Source organism: Oncorhynchus clarkii, unplaced genomic scaffold (assembly GCF_045791955.1).
Source record: "Oncorhynchus clarkii lewisi isolate Uvic-CL-2024 unplaced genomic scaffold, UVic_Ocla_1.0 unplaced_contig_11213_pilon_pilon, whole genome shotgun sequence".
In the NCBI taxonomy this organism is placed as follows: Eukaryota; Metazoa; Chordata; class Actinopteri; order Salmoniformes; family Salmonidae; genus Oncorhynchus; species Oncorhynchus clarkii.
This window is the reverse complement of record NW_027260934.1, coordinates 28825-44333: the sequence shown is the minus strand read 5'-3', so window position 1 is coordinate 44333 and position 15509 is coordinate 28825. Positions and strand designations below refer to the sequence as shown.

Sequence of the window (15509 nt, the reverse complement as noted above, 5' to 3'; positions counted from 1 at the left end):
GGAAACAGATGAATGGTAAGGTTCGTTATCTATGGAAACAGATGAATGGTAAGGTTAGTTATCTATGGAAACAGATGAATGGTATGGTTAGTTATCTCTGGACAACAGATGAAGAGTGATGAATGGATCAGTGGTTCACCAATCAGGGCCTAGACTAGGGAGGATCATTATATTGTAGACTAGTCAAGGGAGGATCATTATATTGTAGAGTTGTAGACTAGCCAAGGGAGGATCATTATATTGTAGAGTTGTAGACTAGTCTAGGGAGGATCATTATATTGTAGAGTTGTAGACTAGACTAGGGAGGATCATTATATTGTAGAGTTGTAGACTAGACTAGGGAGGATCATTATATTGTACAGTTGTAGACTAGACTAGGGAGGATAATTATATTGTTGTAGACTAGTCTAGGGAGGATCATTATACAGTGCCTTGCGAAAGTATTCGGCCCCCTTGAACTTTGCGACCTTTTGCCACATTTCAGGCTTCAAACATAAAGATATAAAACTGTATTTTTTTGTGAAGAATCAACAACAAGTGGGACACAATCATGAAGTGGAACGACATTTTTTGGATATTTCAAACTTTTTTAACAAATCAAAAACTGAAAAATTGGGCGTGCAAAATTATTCAGCCCCCTTAAGTTAATACTTTGTAGCGCCACCTTTTGCTGCGATTACAGCTATAAGTCGCTTGGGGTATGTCTCTATCAGTTTTGCACATCGAGAGACTGACATTTTTTCCCATTCCTCCTTGCAAAACAGCTCAAGCTCAGTGAGGTTGGATGGAGAGCATTTGTGAACAGCAGTTTTCAGTTCTTTCCACAGATTCTCGATTGGATTCAGGTCTGGACTTTGACTTGGCCATTCTAACACCTGGATATGTTTATTTTTGAACCATTCCATTGTAGATTTTGCTTTATGTTTTGGATCATTGTCTTGTTGGAAGACAAATCTCCGTCCCAGTCTCAGGTCTTTTGCAGACTCCATCAGGTTTTCTTCCCGAATGGTCCTGTATTTGGCTCCATCCATCTTCCCATCAATTTTAACCATCTTCCCTGTCCCTGCTGAAGAAAAGCAGGCCCAAACCATGATGCTGCCACCACCATGTTTGACAGTGGGGATGGTGTGTTCAGCTGTGTTGCTTTTACGCCAAACATAACGTTTTGCATTGTTGCCAAAAAGTTACATTTTGGTTTCATCTGACCAGAGCACCTTCTTCCACATGTTTGGTGTGTCTCCCAGGTGGCTTGTGGCAAACTTTAAACGACACTTTTTATGGATATCTTTAAGAAATGGCTTTCTTCTTGCCACTCTTCCATAAAGGCCAGATTTGTGCAATATACGACTGATTGTTGTCCTATGGACAGAGTCTCCCACCTCAGCTGTAGATCTCTGCAGTTCATCCAGAGTGATCATGGGCCTCTTGGCTGCATCTCTGATCAGTCTTTTTCTTGTATGAGCTGAAAGTTTAGAGGGACGGCCAGGTCTTGGTAGATTTGCAGTGGTCTGATACTCCTTCCATTTCAATATTATCGCTTGCACAGTGCTCCTTGGGATGTTTAAAGCTTGGGAAATCTTTTTGTATCCAAATCCAGCTTTAAACTTCTTCACAACAGTATCTCGGACCTGCCTGGTGTGTTCCTTGTTCTTCATGATGCTCTCTGCGCTTTTGACGGACCTCTGAGACTATCACAGTGCAGGTGCATTTATACGGAGACTTGATTACACACAGGTGGATTGTATTTATCATCATTAGTCATTTAGGTCAACATTGGATCATTCAGAGATCCTCACTGAACTTCTGGAGAGAGTTTGCTGCACTGAAAATAAAGGGGCTGAATAATTTTGCACGCCCAATTTTTCAGTTTTTGATTTGTTAAAAAAGTTTGAAATATCCAATAAATGTCGTTCCACTTCATGATTGTGTCCCACTTGATGTTGATTCTTCACAAAAAATACAGTTTTATATCTTTATGTTTGAAGCCTGTGGCAAAAGGTCGCAAAGTTCAAGGGGGCCGAATACTTTCGCAAGGCACTGTATTGTAGTGTTGTAGACTAGACTAGGGAGGATCATTATATTGTAGAGTTGTAGACTAGTCTAGGGGGGATCATTGTATTGTTGTAGACTAGTCTAGGAAGGATCATTATATTGTAGAGTTGTAGACTAGTCTAGGAAGGATCATTATATTGTAGAGTTGTATACTAGTCTAGGAAGGATCATAATATTGTAGACTAGTCTAGGGAGGATCATTATATTGTAGACTAGTCAAGGGAGGATCATTATATTGCAGAGTTGTAGACTAGTCTAGGGAGGATCATTATATTGTAGACTAGTCTAGGGAGGATCATTATATTGTAGACTAGTCAAGGGAGGATCATTATATTGCAGAGTTGTAGACTAGTCTAGGGAGGATCATTATATTGTAGACTAGTCTAGGAAGGATCATTATATTGCAGAGTTGTAGACTAGTCTAGGAAGGATCATTATATTGTAGAGTTGTAGACTAGTCTAGGAAGGATCATTATATTGTAGAGTTGTAGACTAGTCTAGGGAGGATCATTATATTGGAGAATTGTAGACTAGTCTAGGGAGGATCATTATATTGTGGAGTTGTAGACTAGTCAAGGAAGGATCATTATATTGTAGACTAGTCTAGGGAGGATCATTATATTGCAGAGTTGTAGACTAGTCAAGGGAGGATAATTATATTGTACAGTTGTAGACTAGTCAAGGGAGGATAATTATATTGTACAGTTGTAGACTAGTCTAGGAAGGATTGTTATATTGTAGAATAGTCTAGGGAGGATCATTATATTGTAGACTAGTCAAGGGAGGATCATTATATTGCAGAGTTGTAGACTAGTCTAGGGAGGATCATTATATTGTAGACTAGTCTAGGGAGGATCATTATATTGCAGAGTTGTAGACTAGTCAAGGGAGGATAATTATATTGTACAGTTGTAGACTAGTCAAGGGAGGATCATTATATTGTAGAATTGTAGACTAGTCTAGGAAGGATCATTATATTGTAGAGTTGTAGACTAGTCTAGGAAGGATCATTATATTGTAGAGTTGTAGACTAGTCTAGGAAGGATAATTATATTGTACAGTTGTAGACTAGTCAAGGGAGGATCATTATATTGTAGAGTTGTAGACTAGTCTAGGAAGGATCATTATATTGTAGAGTTGTAGACTAGTCTAGGAAGGATCATTATATTGTAGAGTTGTAGACTAGTCTAGGAAGGATCATTATATTGTAGAGTTGTAGACTAGACTAGGGAGGATCATTATATTGTAGAGTTGTAGACTAGTCTAGGAAGGATCATTATATTGTAGACTAGTCTAGGAAGGATCATTATATTGCAGAGTTGTAGACTAGTCAAGGGAGGATCATTATATTGCAGAGTTGTAGACTAGTCAAGGGAGGATCATTATATTGCAGAGTTGTTGACTAGTCTAGGAAGGATCATTATATTGTAGAGTTGTAGACTAGTCTAGGGAGGATCATTATATTGTAGAGTTGTAGACTAGTCTAGGAAGGATCATTATATTGTAGAGTTGTAGACTAGTCAAGGGAGGAGCATTATATTGTAGACTAGTCTAGGGAGGATCATTATATTTTAGAGTTGTAGGCTAGTCAAGGGAGGATCATTGTATTGTTGTAGACTAGTCTAGGGAGGATCATTATATTGTATTGCTGTAGACTAATCACCTGGCCTCCCCACTTCCTATCAGCTGGCCTCTCCACTGTCTATCACCTGGCCTATCACCTGACCTCTCCCCTGCCTATCACCTGACCTCTCCCCTGCCTATCACCTGACCTCTCCCCTGCCTATCACCTGACCTCTTCACTGCCTATCACTTGACCTCTCCCCTGCCTATCACCTGACCTCTCCCCTGCCTATCACCTGACCTCTCCACTTCCTATCACCTTACCTCTCCACTTCCTATCACTTGACCTTCCACTGCCTATCACCTGACCTCTCCCCTGCCTATCACCTGACCTCTCCACTTCCTATCACATGACCTCTCCCCTGCCTTTCACCTGACCTCTCCCCTATTAACTAGACAACCAGGTGAGGTGAGGGGAGTTCCTTACTGAGACCTAGACAACCAGGTGAGGGGAGTTCCTTACTAAGACCTAGACAACCAGGTGAGGGGAGTTCCTTAATACAACCTAGACAACCTGGTGAGGGGAGTTCCTTACTGAGACCTAGACAACCACTAGTCTAGGGAGGATCATTATATTGTAGACTAGTCTAGGAAGGATCATTATATTGTAGACTAGTCTAAGGAGGATCATTATATTGTAGACTAGTCAAGGGAGGATCATTATATTGCAGAGTTGTAGACTAGTCTAGGAAGGATCATTATATTGTAGAGTTGTAGACTAGTCTAGGAAGGATCATTATCTTGTAGACTAGTCTAGGGAGGACCATTATATTGTAGACTAGCCAAGGGAGGAGCATTATATTGTAGACTAGTCAAGGGAGGATCATTATATTGTAGAGTTGTAGACTAGTCTAGGGAGGATCATTATATTGTAGAGTTGTAGACTAGACTAGGAAGGATCATTATATTGTAGAGTTGTAGACTAGTCTAGGAAGGATCATTATATTGTAGAGTTGTAGACTAGTCTAGGGAGGATCATTATATTGTAGAGTTGTAGACTAGTCTAGGAAGGATGATTATATTGTAGAGTTGTAGACTAGTCAAGGGAGGAGCATTATATTGTAGACTAGTCTAGGGAGGATCATTATATTGTAGTGTTGTAGACTAGACTAGGGAGGATCATTATATTGTAGAGTTGTAGACTAGTCTAGGGAGGAGCATTATATTGTAGAGTTGTAGACTAGTCTAGGGAGGATCATTATATTGTAGAGTTGTAGACTAGTCTAGGGAGGATCATTATATTTTAGAGTTGTAGGCTAGTCAAGGGAGGATCATTGTATTGCTGTAGACTAGTCTAGGGAGGATCATTATATTGTATTGCTGTAGACTAATACCCTGGCCTCCCCACTTCCTATCAGCTGGCCTCTCCACTGTCTATCACCTGACCTCTCCCCTGCCTATCCCCTGCCTATCACCTGACCTCTCCCCTGCCTATCACCTGACCTCTACCCTGCCTATCACCTGACCTCTCCCCTGCCTATCCCCTGCCTATCACCTGACCTCTCCCCTACCTATCACCTGACCTCTCCCCTGCCTATCACCTGACCTCTCCCCTGCCTATCACCTGACCTCTCCACTTCCTATCACTTGACCTCTCCACTGCCTATCACCTGACCTCTCCCCTGCCTATCACCTGACCTCTCCACTTCCTATCACATGACCTCTCCCCTGCCTTTCACCTGACCTCTCCCCTATTACCTAGACAACCAGGTGAGGTGAGGGGAGTTCCTTACTGAGACCTAGACAACCAGGTGAGGGGAGTTCCTTACTAAGACCTAGACAACCAGGTGAGGGGAGTTCCTTAATACAACCTAGACAACCTGGTGAGGGGAGTTCCTTACTGAGACCTAGACAACCAGGTGAGGGGAGTTCCTTACTGAGACCTAGACAACCAGGTGAGGGGAGTTCCTTACTGAGACCTAGATGAGTTCCTTAATACGACCTAGACAACCAGGTGAGGGGATTTCCTTACTAATTAGTGACCTAAATCCATCAATCAAATACAAGGGAGGGGCGAAACACGCAGACACTCGGCCCTCAGTTGAATGAGTTTGACACCTGTGACCCTCTGGCTGAAAATACCCATCCAAATAGCACCCTATTCCCTATATAGTTCACTCCTTTAGACCAGAGACCTATGGGCCGTAGCACCCTATTCCCTATATAGTGCACTACGTTAGACAAGAGACCTATGGGCCGTAGCACCCTATTCCCTATATAGTGCACTACGTTAGACAAGAGACATATGGGCCGTAGCACCCTATTCCCTATATAGTGCACTACTTTAGACCAGAGACCTATGGGCCGTAGCACCCTATTCCCTATATAGTGCACTACGTTAGACAAGAGACATATGGGCCGTAGCACCCTATTCCCTATATAGTGCACTACGTTAGACAAGAGACATATGGGCCGTAGCACCCTATTCCCTATATAGTGCACTACGTTAGACAAGAGACATATGGGCCGTAGCACCCTATTCCCTATATAGTGCACTACGTTAGACAAGAGACATATGGGCCGTAGCACCCTATTCCCTATATATAGTGCACTACTTTTGACTAGAGACATATGGGCCGTAGCACCCTATTCCCTATATAGTGCACTACGTTAGACAAGAGACATATGGGCCGTAGCACCCTATTCCCTATATAGTGCACTACGTTAGACAAGAGACATATGGGCCGTAGCACCCTATTCCCTATATAGTGCACTACTTTTGACTAGAGACCCATGGTAATCCCTATTTTGTATTTATTTTATTTCACATTTATTTAACCAGGTAGGCCAGTTGAGAACAAGTTCTCATTTACATCTGCGACCTGGCCAAGATAAAGCAAAGCAGTACGACACAAACAACAACACATGTTACACTAGGAATAAACAAACATACAGTCAATAACACAATAGAAAAGTCTATATACAGTCTGTGTAAATGAGGTAAGATTAGGGAGGTAAGGCAGGAAATAGGCCATAGTGGTGAAGTAATTACAATTTAGCAATTAAACACTGGAGTGATCGATGTGTAGAAGATGAATGTGCAAGTAGAGATACTGGGGTGCAAGTAGAGATACTGGGGTGCAAGTAGAGATACTGGGGTTCAAAGGAGAAATAACAATATGGGGATGAGGTAGTTTGATGGGCTATTTACAGATGGGCTATTTACAGATGGGCTATTTACAGATGGGCTATTTACAGATGGGCTATTTACAGATGGGCTATTTACAGATGGGCTATTTACAGATGGGCTATTTACAGATGGGCTATTTACAGAAGCTACTCAGACAGCTGATGCTTAAAGTTAGTGAGGGAGATATGAGTCTCCAGTTTCAGTGATTTCTGCAATTCGTTCCAGTCATTGTCAGCAGAGAACTGGAAGGAAAGGCGGCCAAACGAGGAATTGGCTTTAGGGATGACCAGTGAAATATACCTGCTGGAGCGCGTGCTACGGGTGGGTGTTGTTATGGTGACAAGTGAGCTGAGATAAGGCGGGGCTTTACCTAGAAAAGACGTATAGATGATCTGGAGCCAGTGGGTTTGGCGGATAATTTTAGAAAGAGAGGGTCCAGATTGTCTAGCCCAGCTGATTTGTAGGGGTCCAGATTTTGCAACTCTTTCAGAACATCAGCTGTCTGGATTTGGGTGAAGGAGAAATGGGGGAGGTTTGGGGAAGTTGCTGTGGGGGGTGCAGTGCTGTTGACCGGGGTAGGGGTAGCCAGGTGGAAAGCATGGCCAGCAATAGAAAAATGCTTATTGAAATTCTCAATTATAGTGGATTTATCGGTGGTGACAGTGTTTCCCAGCCTCAGTGCAGTGGGCAGCTGGGAGGAGGTGCTCTTATTCTCCATGGACTTTACAGTGTCCCAGAACTTTTTTGAGTTAGTACTACGGGATGCAAATTTCTGTTTGAAAAAGCTAGCCTTATCAGAGTCCCTGGGTTCGCGCCCAGACTCTGTCGTAACTGGCCGCGACCGGGAGGTCCGTGGGGCGACGCACAATTGGCCTAGCGTCGTCCGGGTTAGGGAGGGCTTGGTCGGTAGGGGTGTCCTTGTCTCATCGCGCACCAGCGACTCCTGTGGTGGGCCGGGCGCAGTGCGCGCTAACCAAGGTGGCCAGGTACACGGTGTTTCCTCCGACACATTGGTGCGGCTGGCTTCCGGGTTGGATGCGCGCTGTGTTAAGAAGCAGTGCGGCTTGGTTGGGTTGTGTATCGGAGGACGCATGACTTTCAACCTTCGTCTCTCCCGAGCCCGTACGGGAGTTGTAGCGATGAGACAAGATAGTAGCTATTACAACAATTGGATACCACGAAATTGGGGAAAAAACGGGGTAAAATCCCCCCCCAAAAACATAAAAAAATTAAAACACAAAAAAATAAGCTAGCCTTAGCTTTCCTAACTGATGGAGTATATTGGTTTGTGGTTTTATATCACGGGGGCTATTCGATGCTAATGCAGAACGCCCCAGGTTGTTTTTGTGCTGGTCCTGTTCCTGTTTCTAAATTGTTTGAATGGGGCATGCTTATTTAAGATGGTGAGGAAAGCACTTTTAAATAATAACCAGGCATCCTCTACTGACGAGATGAGGTCAATATCCTTCCAGGATACCCGGGCCAGGTCGATTAGAAAGGCCTGCTCGCCGAAGTGTTTTAGGGAGCGTTTGACAGTGATGAGGGGTGGTCGTTTGACCGCAGACCCATTACGGATGCAGGCAATGAGGCAGTGATCGCTGAGATCCTGGTTGAAAACATCAGAGGTGTATTTGGAGGGCAGGTTGGTCAGGATGATATCTATGAGGGTGCTCGTGTTTACGGATTTGGGGTTGTACCTGGTAGGTTCATTGATAATTTGTGTGAGATTGAGGGCATCTAGCTTAGAAAGTAGGACGGGTGTTAAGCATGTCCCAGTTTAGGTCACCTAGCTCACATATGGTGTCCTGGGCACAGCTGGGGGTAGAAGGTGGTCTATAACAAGCGGCAACCGTGAGAGACTTGTTTCTGGAAAGGTGGCTTTTTAGAAGTAGAAGCTTGAATTGTTTGTGTACAGACCTGGATAGTAAGACAGAACTCTGCAGGCTATCTTTGCAGTAGATTGAAACTCCGCCCCCTTTGGCAGTTCTATCCTGTCAGAAAATGTTATAGTTAGGGATGGAAGTTTCTGGATTTTTGGTGGCTTTCCAATCCAGGATTCAGACACAGCTAGAACATCCGGGTTGGCAGAGTGTGCTAGAGCAGTGAATAAAACAAACTTAGGGAGGAGGCTTCTAATGTTAACATGCATGAAACCAAGGCTTTTACGGTTACAGAAGTCAACAAATAAGAGCGCCTGGGGAATGGGAGTGGAGCTTGGTACTGCAGGGCCTGGATTAACCTCTACATCACCAGAGGAACAGAGGAGGAGTAGAATAAGGATATGGCTAAAGGCTATAAGAACTGGTCATCTAGTGCGTTTCTTAACAGAGAGTAAAAGGAGCAGGATTTTGGGCGTGGAAGAATAGATTCAAGGCATAATGTACAGACAAGGGTATGGTAGGATGTGAATACAGTGGAGGTAAACCTAGACATTGAGTGACGATGAGAGGTTGTGTCTCTAGAAACATCATTTAGACCATGTGAGGTCACCGCATGTGTGGGAGATGAAACAAAAGGGCTAGCTAAGGCATATTGAGCAGGGCTGGAGTCTCTACAGTGAGATAAGACAATCACTAACCAAAACAGCAATGGATAAGGCATATTGACAATAGGGAGAGGCATGCGTAGCCGAGTGATCATAGGGACCAGTGGGTAGCCAGGCGAGCTGGAGACGCGGCGATTCATACAGCTAGCGGGCCGGGGATAGCATGCTAGCAGAAGGGCCTTAGAGGGACGTTGCGACGGAAGAAGTCTGTTGTAGCCCCCTCGTGCCGTTACGTCGACAGACCAGTCGTGTTGGATCGGCAGGGCTCCTTGTAGGCAGTAAAAGGGTCCAGGCCAATTGGCAAAATAGGTATAGCACAAGGCTAGTTTCAAACTCACTGGTGCTTGCTTCGGGACAGAGACGTTAGACAGGGGGTGGCCACTCGGATAGCAGCTAGCTAGCTGTGATGATCCAGGTGAAAAGGTTCAGAGCTTGCGGTAGGAAACCAGAGATGTGGAGAAAAAGCAGTCCGGTATGATCTGGGTTGACTCGCGCTGTGCAGACTGGCAGGAGTTGACCAGGCTAAGGTTAGCTGATGACCGCTAGCAGTGGCTAACTGGTTACTAGCTAGTAGCTAGTTAGCTGGCTAGCTTCTGTTGGGGGTTCCGGTTCTAAAGTATAGAAAATAGCAGATCCATACCACATTGGGTGAGGCGGGTTGCAGGAGAGTATGTTGAAACAGAGGTTAAAAATATATACAAAATATATACAGAGGAAAAAAAAGATATATACTCGGGACACGACAAGACAAAGACGTCTGAACTGCTACGCCATCTTGGATTCATGTTTGGGCCGTAGCACCCTATTCCCTATGAGGTGCACTACTTTTGACTAGAAACCCATGGTAATCCCTATGGGTCGTAGTGCAGTATGAAGGTAACAAGGGACCATTTGGGACTCAGGCTCCCTGGTCTATCATAACCAGCACCTGCCTCACAGAGCCTGGAACACTTACCATTGGTTCAGTTCAGCTGATTGGGGACCTAGGAACCCTACCACAACGCAACAGGCTTTCTCTCCCTTAGTCCCACATTCTTACCTTCTCTCACCCCCTCAGTAGGCTTTCTCTCCCTTAGTCCCACATTCTTACCTTCTCTCACCCCCTCAGTAGGCTTTCTCTCCCTTAGTTCCACCTTCTTACCTTCTCTCACCCCCTCAGTAGGCTTTCTCTCCCTTAGTCTCCCCTTCTCTCACCCCCTCAGTAGGATTTCTCTCCCTTAGTCTCCCCTTCTTACCTTCTCTCACCCCCTCAGTAGACTTTCTCTCCCTTAGTCTCCCCTTCTTACCTTCTCTTACCCCCTCAGTAGGCTTTCTCTCCCTTAGTCCCACATTCTTACCTTCTCTCACCCCCTCAGTAGGCTTTCTCTCCCTTAGTCTCCCCTTCTTACCTTCTCTCACCCCCTCAGTAGGCTTTCTCTCCCTTAGTTCCACCTTCTTACCTTCTCTCACCCCCTCAGTAGGCTTTCTCTCCCTTAGTTCCACCTTCTTACCTTCTCTCACCTCGTCAGCAGCTCTTTGTTGTTGATTATTGTGTTATGAACTGTTGCTGTGACATTTCCTCCTCAAACTGTTGGCAAAATATTAATAACATATAAATGAACTACTCCATGAATTATATCCTAATGAAGCTACTGTATGGACACCACTATCAACCATCTCTCCCTCTCTTCCGCAGAAGAAATTAACAGCGGAGTGTGTGTTCAGAGAGCAGTTTGAGGAGAATTGGTACAACACATACGCCTCTACGCTCTACAAACACACCGACACCGGACGCTTCTACTACGTAGCGCTCAACAAGGACGGCTCGCCACGGGAGGGGGGGAGGACGAAGAAACACCAGAAACTAACGCACTTCCTGCCTCGGCCTGTGGAAATAGAGAAGATCCCCCAGGCTTACAGAGATCTGTTCCAATACAGGTGACCAGGGCTGAGCCTGGGAGAGAGGGATGAGGAGGAGGAAAGGGAGGAGAGTTTGGGACTAAGGACAGGACTCAATACTCCCACTGACCTCGCTCCCACGCCTCCAGCCCCACTCCCCCTGTGAAGGTGTTTATGTATTGCCCCTCCAGCCAAAAGGTCCCCTCCCATTCCTCCGAATGGACCACCAACAAGAGAGATAAACATAGCCTGTGTTCCTGGACGTTAACACTATGAGAGGACTGTTTGACCTCAGAGGGGTCAGAGCAGAGTGTAGGAGACGCTCTTCTCTCCAGCCACTGAGGAGAGAGAGGGGGAGTCCTACTAGAGGGGGGTGTTATTGGGCCCATAAGACCTCACTCTGGAGGAGAGCACAGGGTTGAGAGGAGAAAATCCCTTCTCTGAACGGATACGGTGGGAGAGATGGAGGGAGAGAGACTGGACTGGCGTCAGGCCTGTATGACTGCCTAACCCACCCTGGGATAACCGCAGGTTTAAAACCACCTGAACCACTAACCACCTGAAGAAGACAATGACTTTTCCTGATGAGAACCACTTTTATACATAATAAGATAATTAACCAGCGTTCACTGCAAATAAGAAAGGGTTTGGGGTTAGTCCTCAGCAGTTTGAGTAAGGGGTCTGAGGACTAGTAATGAACAAGTAATGGAAAGTTGATCAGACTAGCTGAGATGACCAGTGGACACTACTCTAGCCAAGCCATTCACCACAGCAACCAGAGAACTCCAGGGAGCGAGCGAGGGAGGGATTGACCAATGGAAGTTGAGAGAATGTCAGTGTGTTCTAAATCAACGTGTAGAGAGAACTGATCTTCTGACTAGTCATTGTGATGTCAGAGTGTTCTGAATCAACGTGTAGAGAGAACTGATCTTCTGACTAGTCATTGTGATGTCAGAGTGTTCTAAATCAACGTGTAGAGAGAACTGATCTTCTGACTAGTCATTGTGATGTCAGGGCTGAGCTGGGAGAGAGAGAGAATACACTACTACTTAGAATGTATATGTGATGGAGACAGATTGGCCATGAGGGAGCATCCAGGTGTAACAGGGTTGGCAGAACTTGGCACATAAATTAAATGATCAATGTAAAGAGATGTGATGAGCTGGGATACATGTAATACTTTTTGACTATGTGATAAATGTAAAACATGATTTCAGTTGGTACAGTCAAGGACATGGATGGTGCAGCTAGATTGCATTTCAATTAAATGCAGATGACAACGAATGAGAAATCCTGAAAATAATAGGCTTTTATTGAGACAAACTTGATACACTATATACACAGCAGTATGTGGACACCCCTTCAAATTAGAGGATTATATTTCAGCCACACACATTGCTGACAGGTGTATAAAATCAAGCACACAGCCATGCAATCTCCATAGACAAACATTGGCAGTAGATTGGCCGGTACTGAGGAGCTCAGTGACTTTCAACGTGGCATCGTCATAGGATGCCACCTTTTCAACAAGTCAGTTCATAAAATTTCTGCCCTGCTAGAGCTGCCCCGGTCAACTGTAAGTTCTGTTATTGTGAAGTGGAAACATCTAGTAGCAACAACGGCTCAGCCGTGAAGTGGTAGACCACACAAGCTCACAGAACTGGACCGCAGAGTGCTGAAGCGCGAAGCGCATAAAAATCGTCTGTCCTCAGTTGCAACACTCACTACCGAGTACCAAACTGCCTCTGGATGCAACGTCAGCACAAGAACCGTTAGTCGGGAGCTTCATGAAATGGGTTTCCATGGCATAGCAGCCACACACAAGCCTAAGATCACCATGCGCAATGCCAGGCATCGGCTGGAGTGGTGTGAAGTTCACCGCCATTGGACACTGGAACAGTGGAAACGTTTTCTCTTGAGTGATGAACCACGCATCACCATCTGACAGTCCGACGGAGTAATCTGTGTTTGGCGGATGCCAGGAGAACGCTACCTGCCCCAATGCATAGTGCCCACTGTAAAGTTTGGTGGATGAGGAATAATGGTCTGGGGCTGTTTTTCATGGTCCGGGCTCCTTAGTTCCAACGAAGGGAAATCTTAACGCTACAGAATACAATGACATTCTAGAGGATTCTGTGCTTCCAACTTTGTGGCAACAGTTTGGGGAAGGCCCTTTCCTGTTTCAGCATGACAATGCTCCCGTACACAAAGCGAGGTCCATACAGAAATGGTTTATTCGAGATCAGTGTGGAAGAACTTGACTGGCCTGCACAGAGCCCTGACCTCAACACCATCAAACACCTTTGGGATGAATTGGAACGCCGACTGCGAGCCTGGCCTAATCACCCCCAACATCAGTGACCGACCTCACTAATGCTCGTGGCTGAATGGAAGCAAGTCCCTGCAGAAATGTTCCAACATCTAGTGGAAAGCCTTCCCAGAAGAGTGGAGGTTGTTATAGCAGCAATGTTCCAACATCTAGTGGAAAGCCTTCCCAGAAGAGTGGAGGCTGTTATAGCAGCAAAGGGCAGGACCAACTCCATATCAATTCACATGATTTTGGAATGAGATATTGAAAGAGCAGGTGTACACATACTGTTGGTCTTGTAGTGTAGTTCCTAACTTCTGAAGGGAAAACATCTGACAATCTCCAATGTAAGACATGAAGAGGAAAGAGGAATTACTAATTGCCTCTACAGGGTCAACATGACCCCCCCCCCCCCCCCCGAGCAGGCCAACCAAACAGCCTTCTCCTCTCTGATACAGTTTATCCTCAAACTCATAATAGTAGCAGATGTTGTGGCATCTAGAAAGACTAGGAAATGCTGTATGTAGACTAGAGTGAGGTTACACCACTAGACTACAGTGAGGTTACACTACAGTGAGTTTCCACTACTAGACTACAGTGAGGTTACACCACTAGACTACAGTGAGGTTACACTACCAGACTACTGTGAGGTTACACTATCAGACTACAGTGAGTTTACACTACAGTGAGTTTACCCTACTAGACTACAGTGAGGTTACACTATCAGACTATAGTAAGGTTACACTATCAGACTATAGTGAGGTTACACTACAGTGAGGTTACACTACTAGACTACAGTGAGGTTACACTACTAGACTACAGTGAGGTTACACCACTAGGCTACGGTGAGGTTACACCACAGTGAGGTTACACTACAGTAAGGTTACACTACTAGACTACAGTGAGGTTACACCACTAAACCACAGTGAGGTTACACTATCAGACTATAGTGAGGTTACACTACAGTGAGGTTACACTACTAGACTACAGTGAGGTTACACTACCAGACTACAGTGAGGTTACACTATTAGACTACAGTGAGGTTACACTACTAGACTACAGTGAGGTTACCCTACTACACAACAGTGAGGTTACACTACAGTGAGGTTACACTACCAGACTACAGTGAGGTTACACTCATTGACTACAGTGAGGTTGCACTACAGTGAGGTTACACTACCAGACTACAGTGAGGTTACACTACTAGACTACAGTGAGGTTACACTACTAGACTACAGTGAGGTTACACCACTAGGCTACGGTGAGGTTACACCACAGTGAGGTTACACTACAGTAAGGTTACACTACTAGACTACAGTGAGGTTACACCACTAAACCACAGTGAGGTTACACTATCAGACTATAGTGAGGTTACACTACAGTGAGGTTACACTACTAGACTACAGTGAGGTTACACTACCAGACTACAGTGAGGTTACACTATTAGACTACAGTGAGGTTACACTACTAGACTACAGTGAGGTTACCCTACTACACAACAGTGAGGTTACACTACAGTGAGGTTACACTACCAGACTACAGTGAGGTTACACTCATTGACTACAGTGAGGTTGCACTACAGTGAGGTTACACTACCAGACTACAGTGAGGTTACACTATTAGACTACAGTGAGGTTACACTACTAGACTACAGTGAGGTTACCCTACTACACAACAGTGAGGTTACACTACAGTGAGTTTACACTACTAGACTACAGTGAGGTTACACTGCAGTGAGGTTACACTACCAGACTACAGTGAGATTACACTACAGTGAGGTTACACTACTAGACTAAAGTGAGATTACACTACTAGACTACAGTGAGGTTACACTACTAGACTAAAGTGAGATTACACTACTAGACTACAGTGAGGTTACACTACTAGACTACAGTGAGGTTACACCACTAGACTACATTGAGGTTACACTATTAGACTACAGTGAGGTTACACTACAGTGAGGTTACACAACC

General features: G+C 44.8%; 1 protein-coding gene across 1 annotated transcript in view; it reads left to right on the top strand.

Moving 5' to 3' along the window:
- Window positions 1-11271, top strand: part of LOC139402272 (fibroblast growth factor 16) — a 73614-nt gene extending 62343 nt beyond the window's left edge. The window contains exon 3 of the mRNA XM_071146370.1: window positions 11026-11271. Within this exon, the coding sequence (XP_071002471.1) occupies window positions 11026-11271 (246 nt within the window). The remainder of the gene's footprint in view (window positions 1-11025) is intronic.
- Window positions 11272-15509: the final 4238 nt, after the last annotated feature.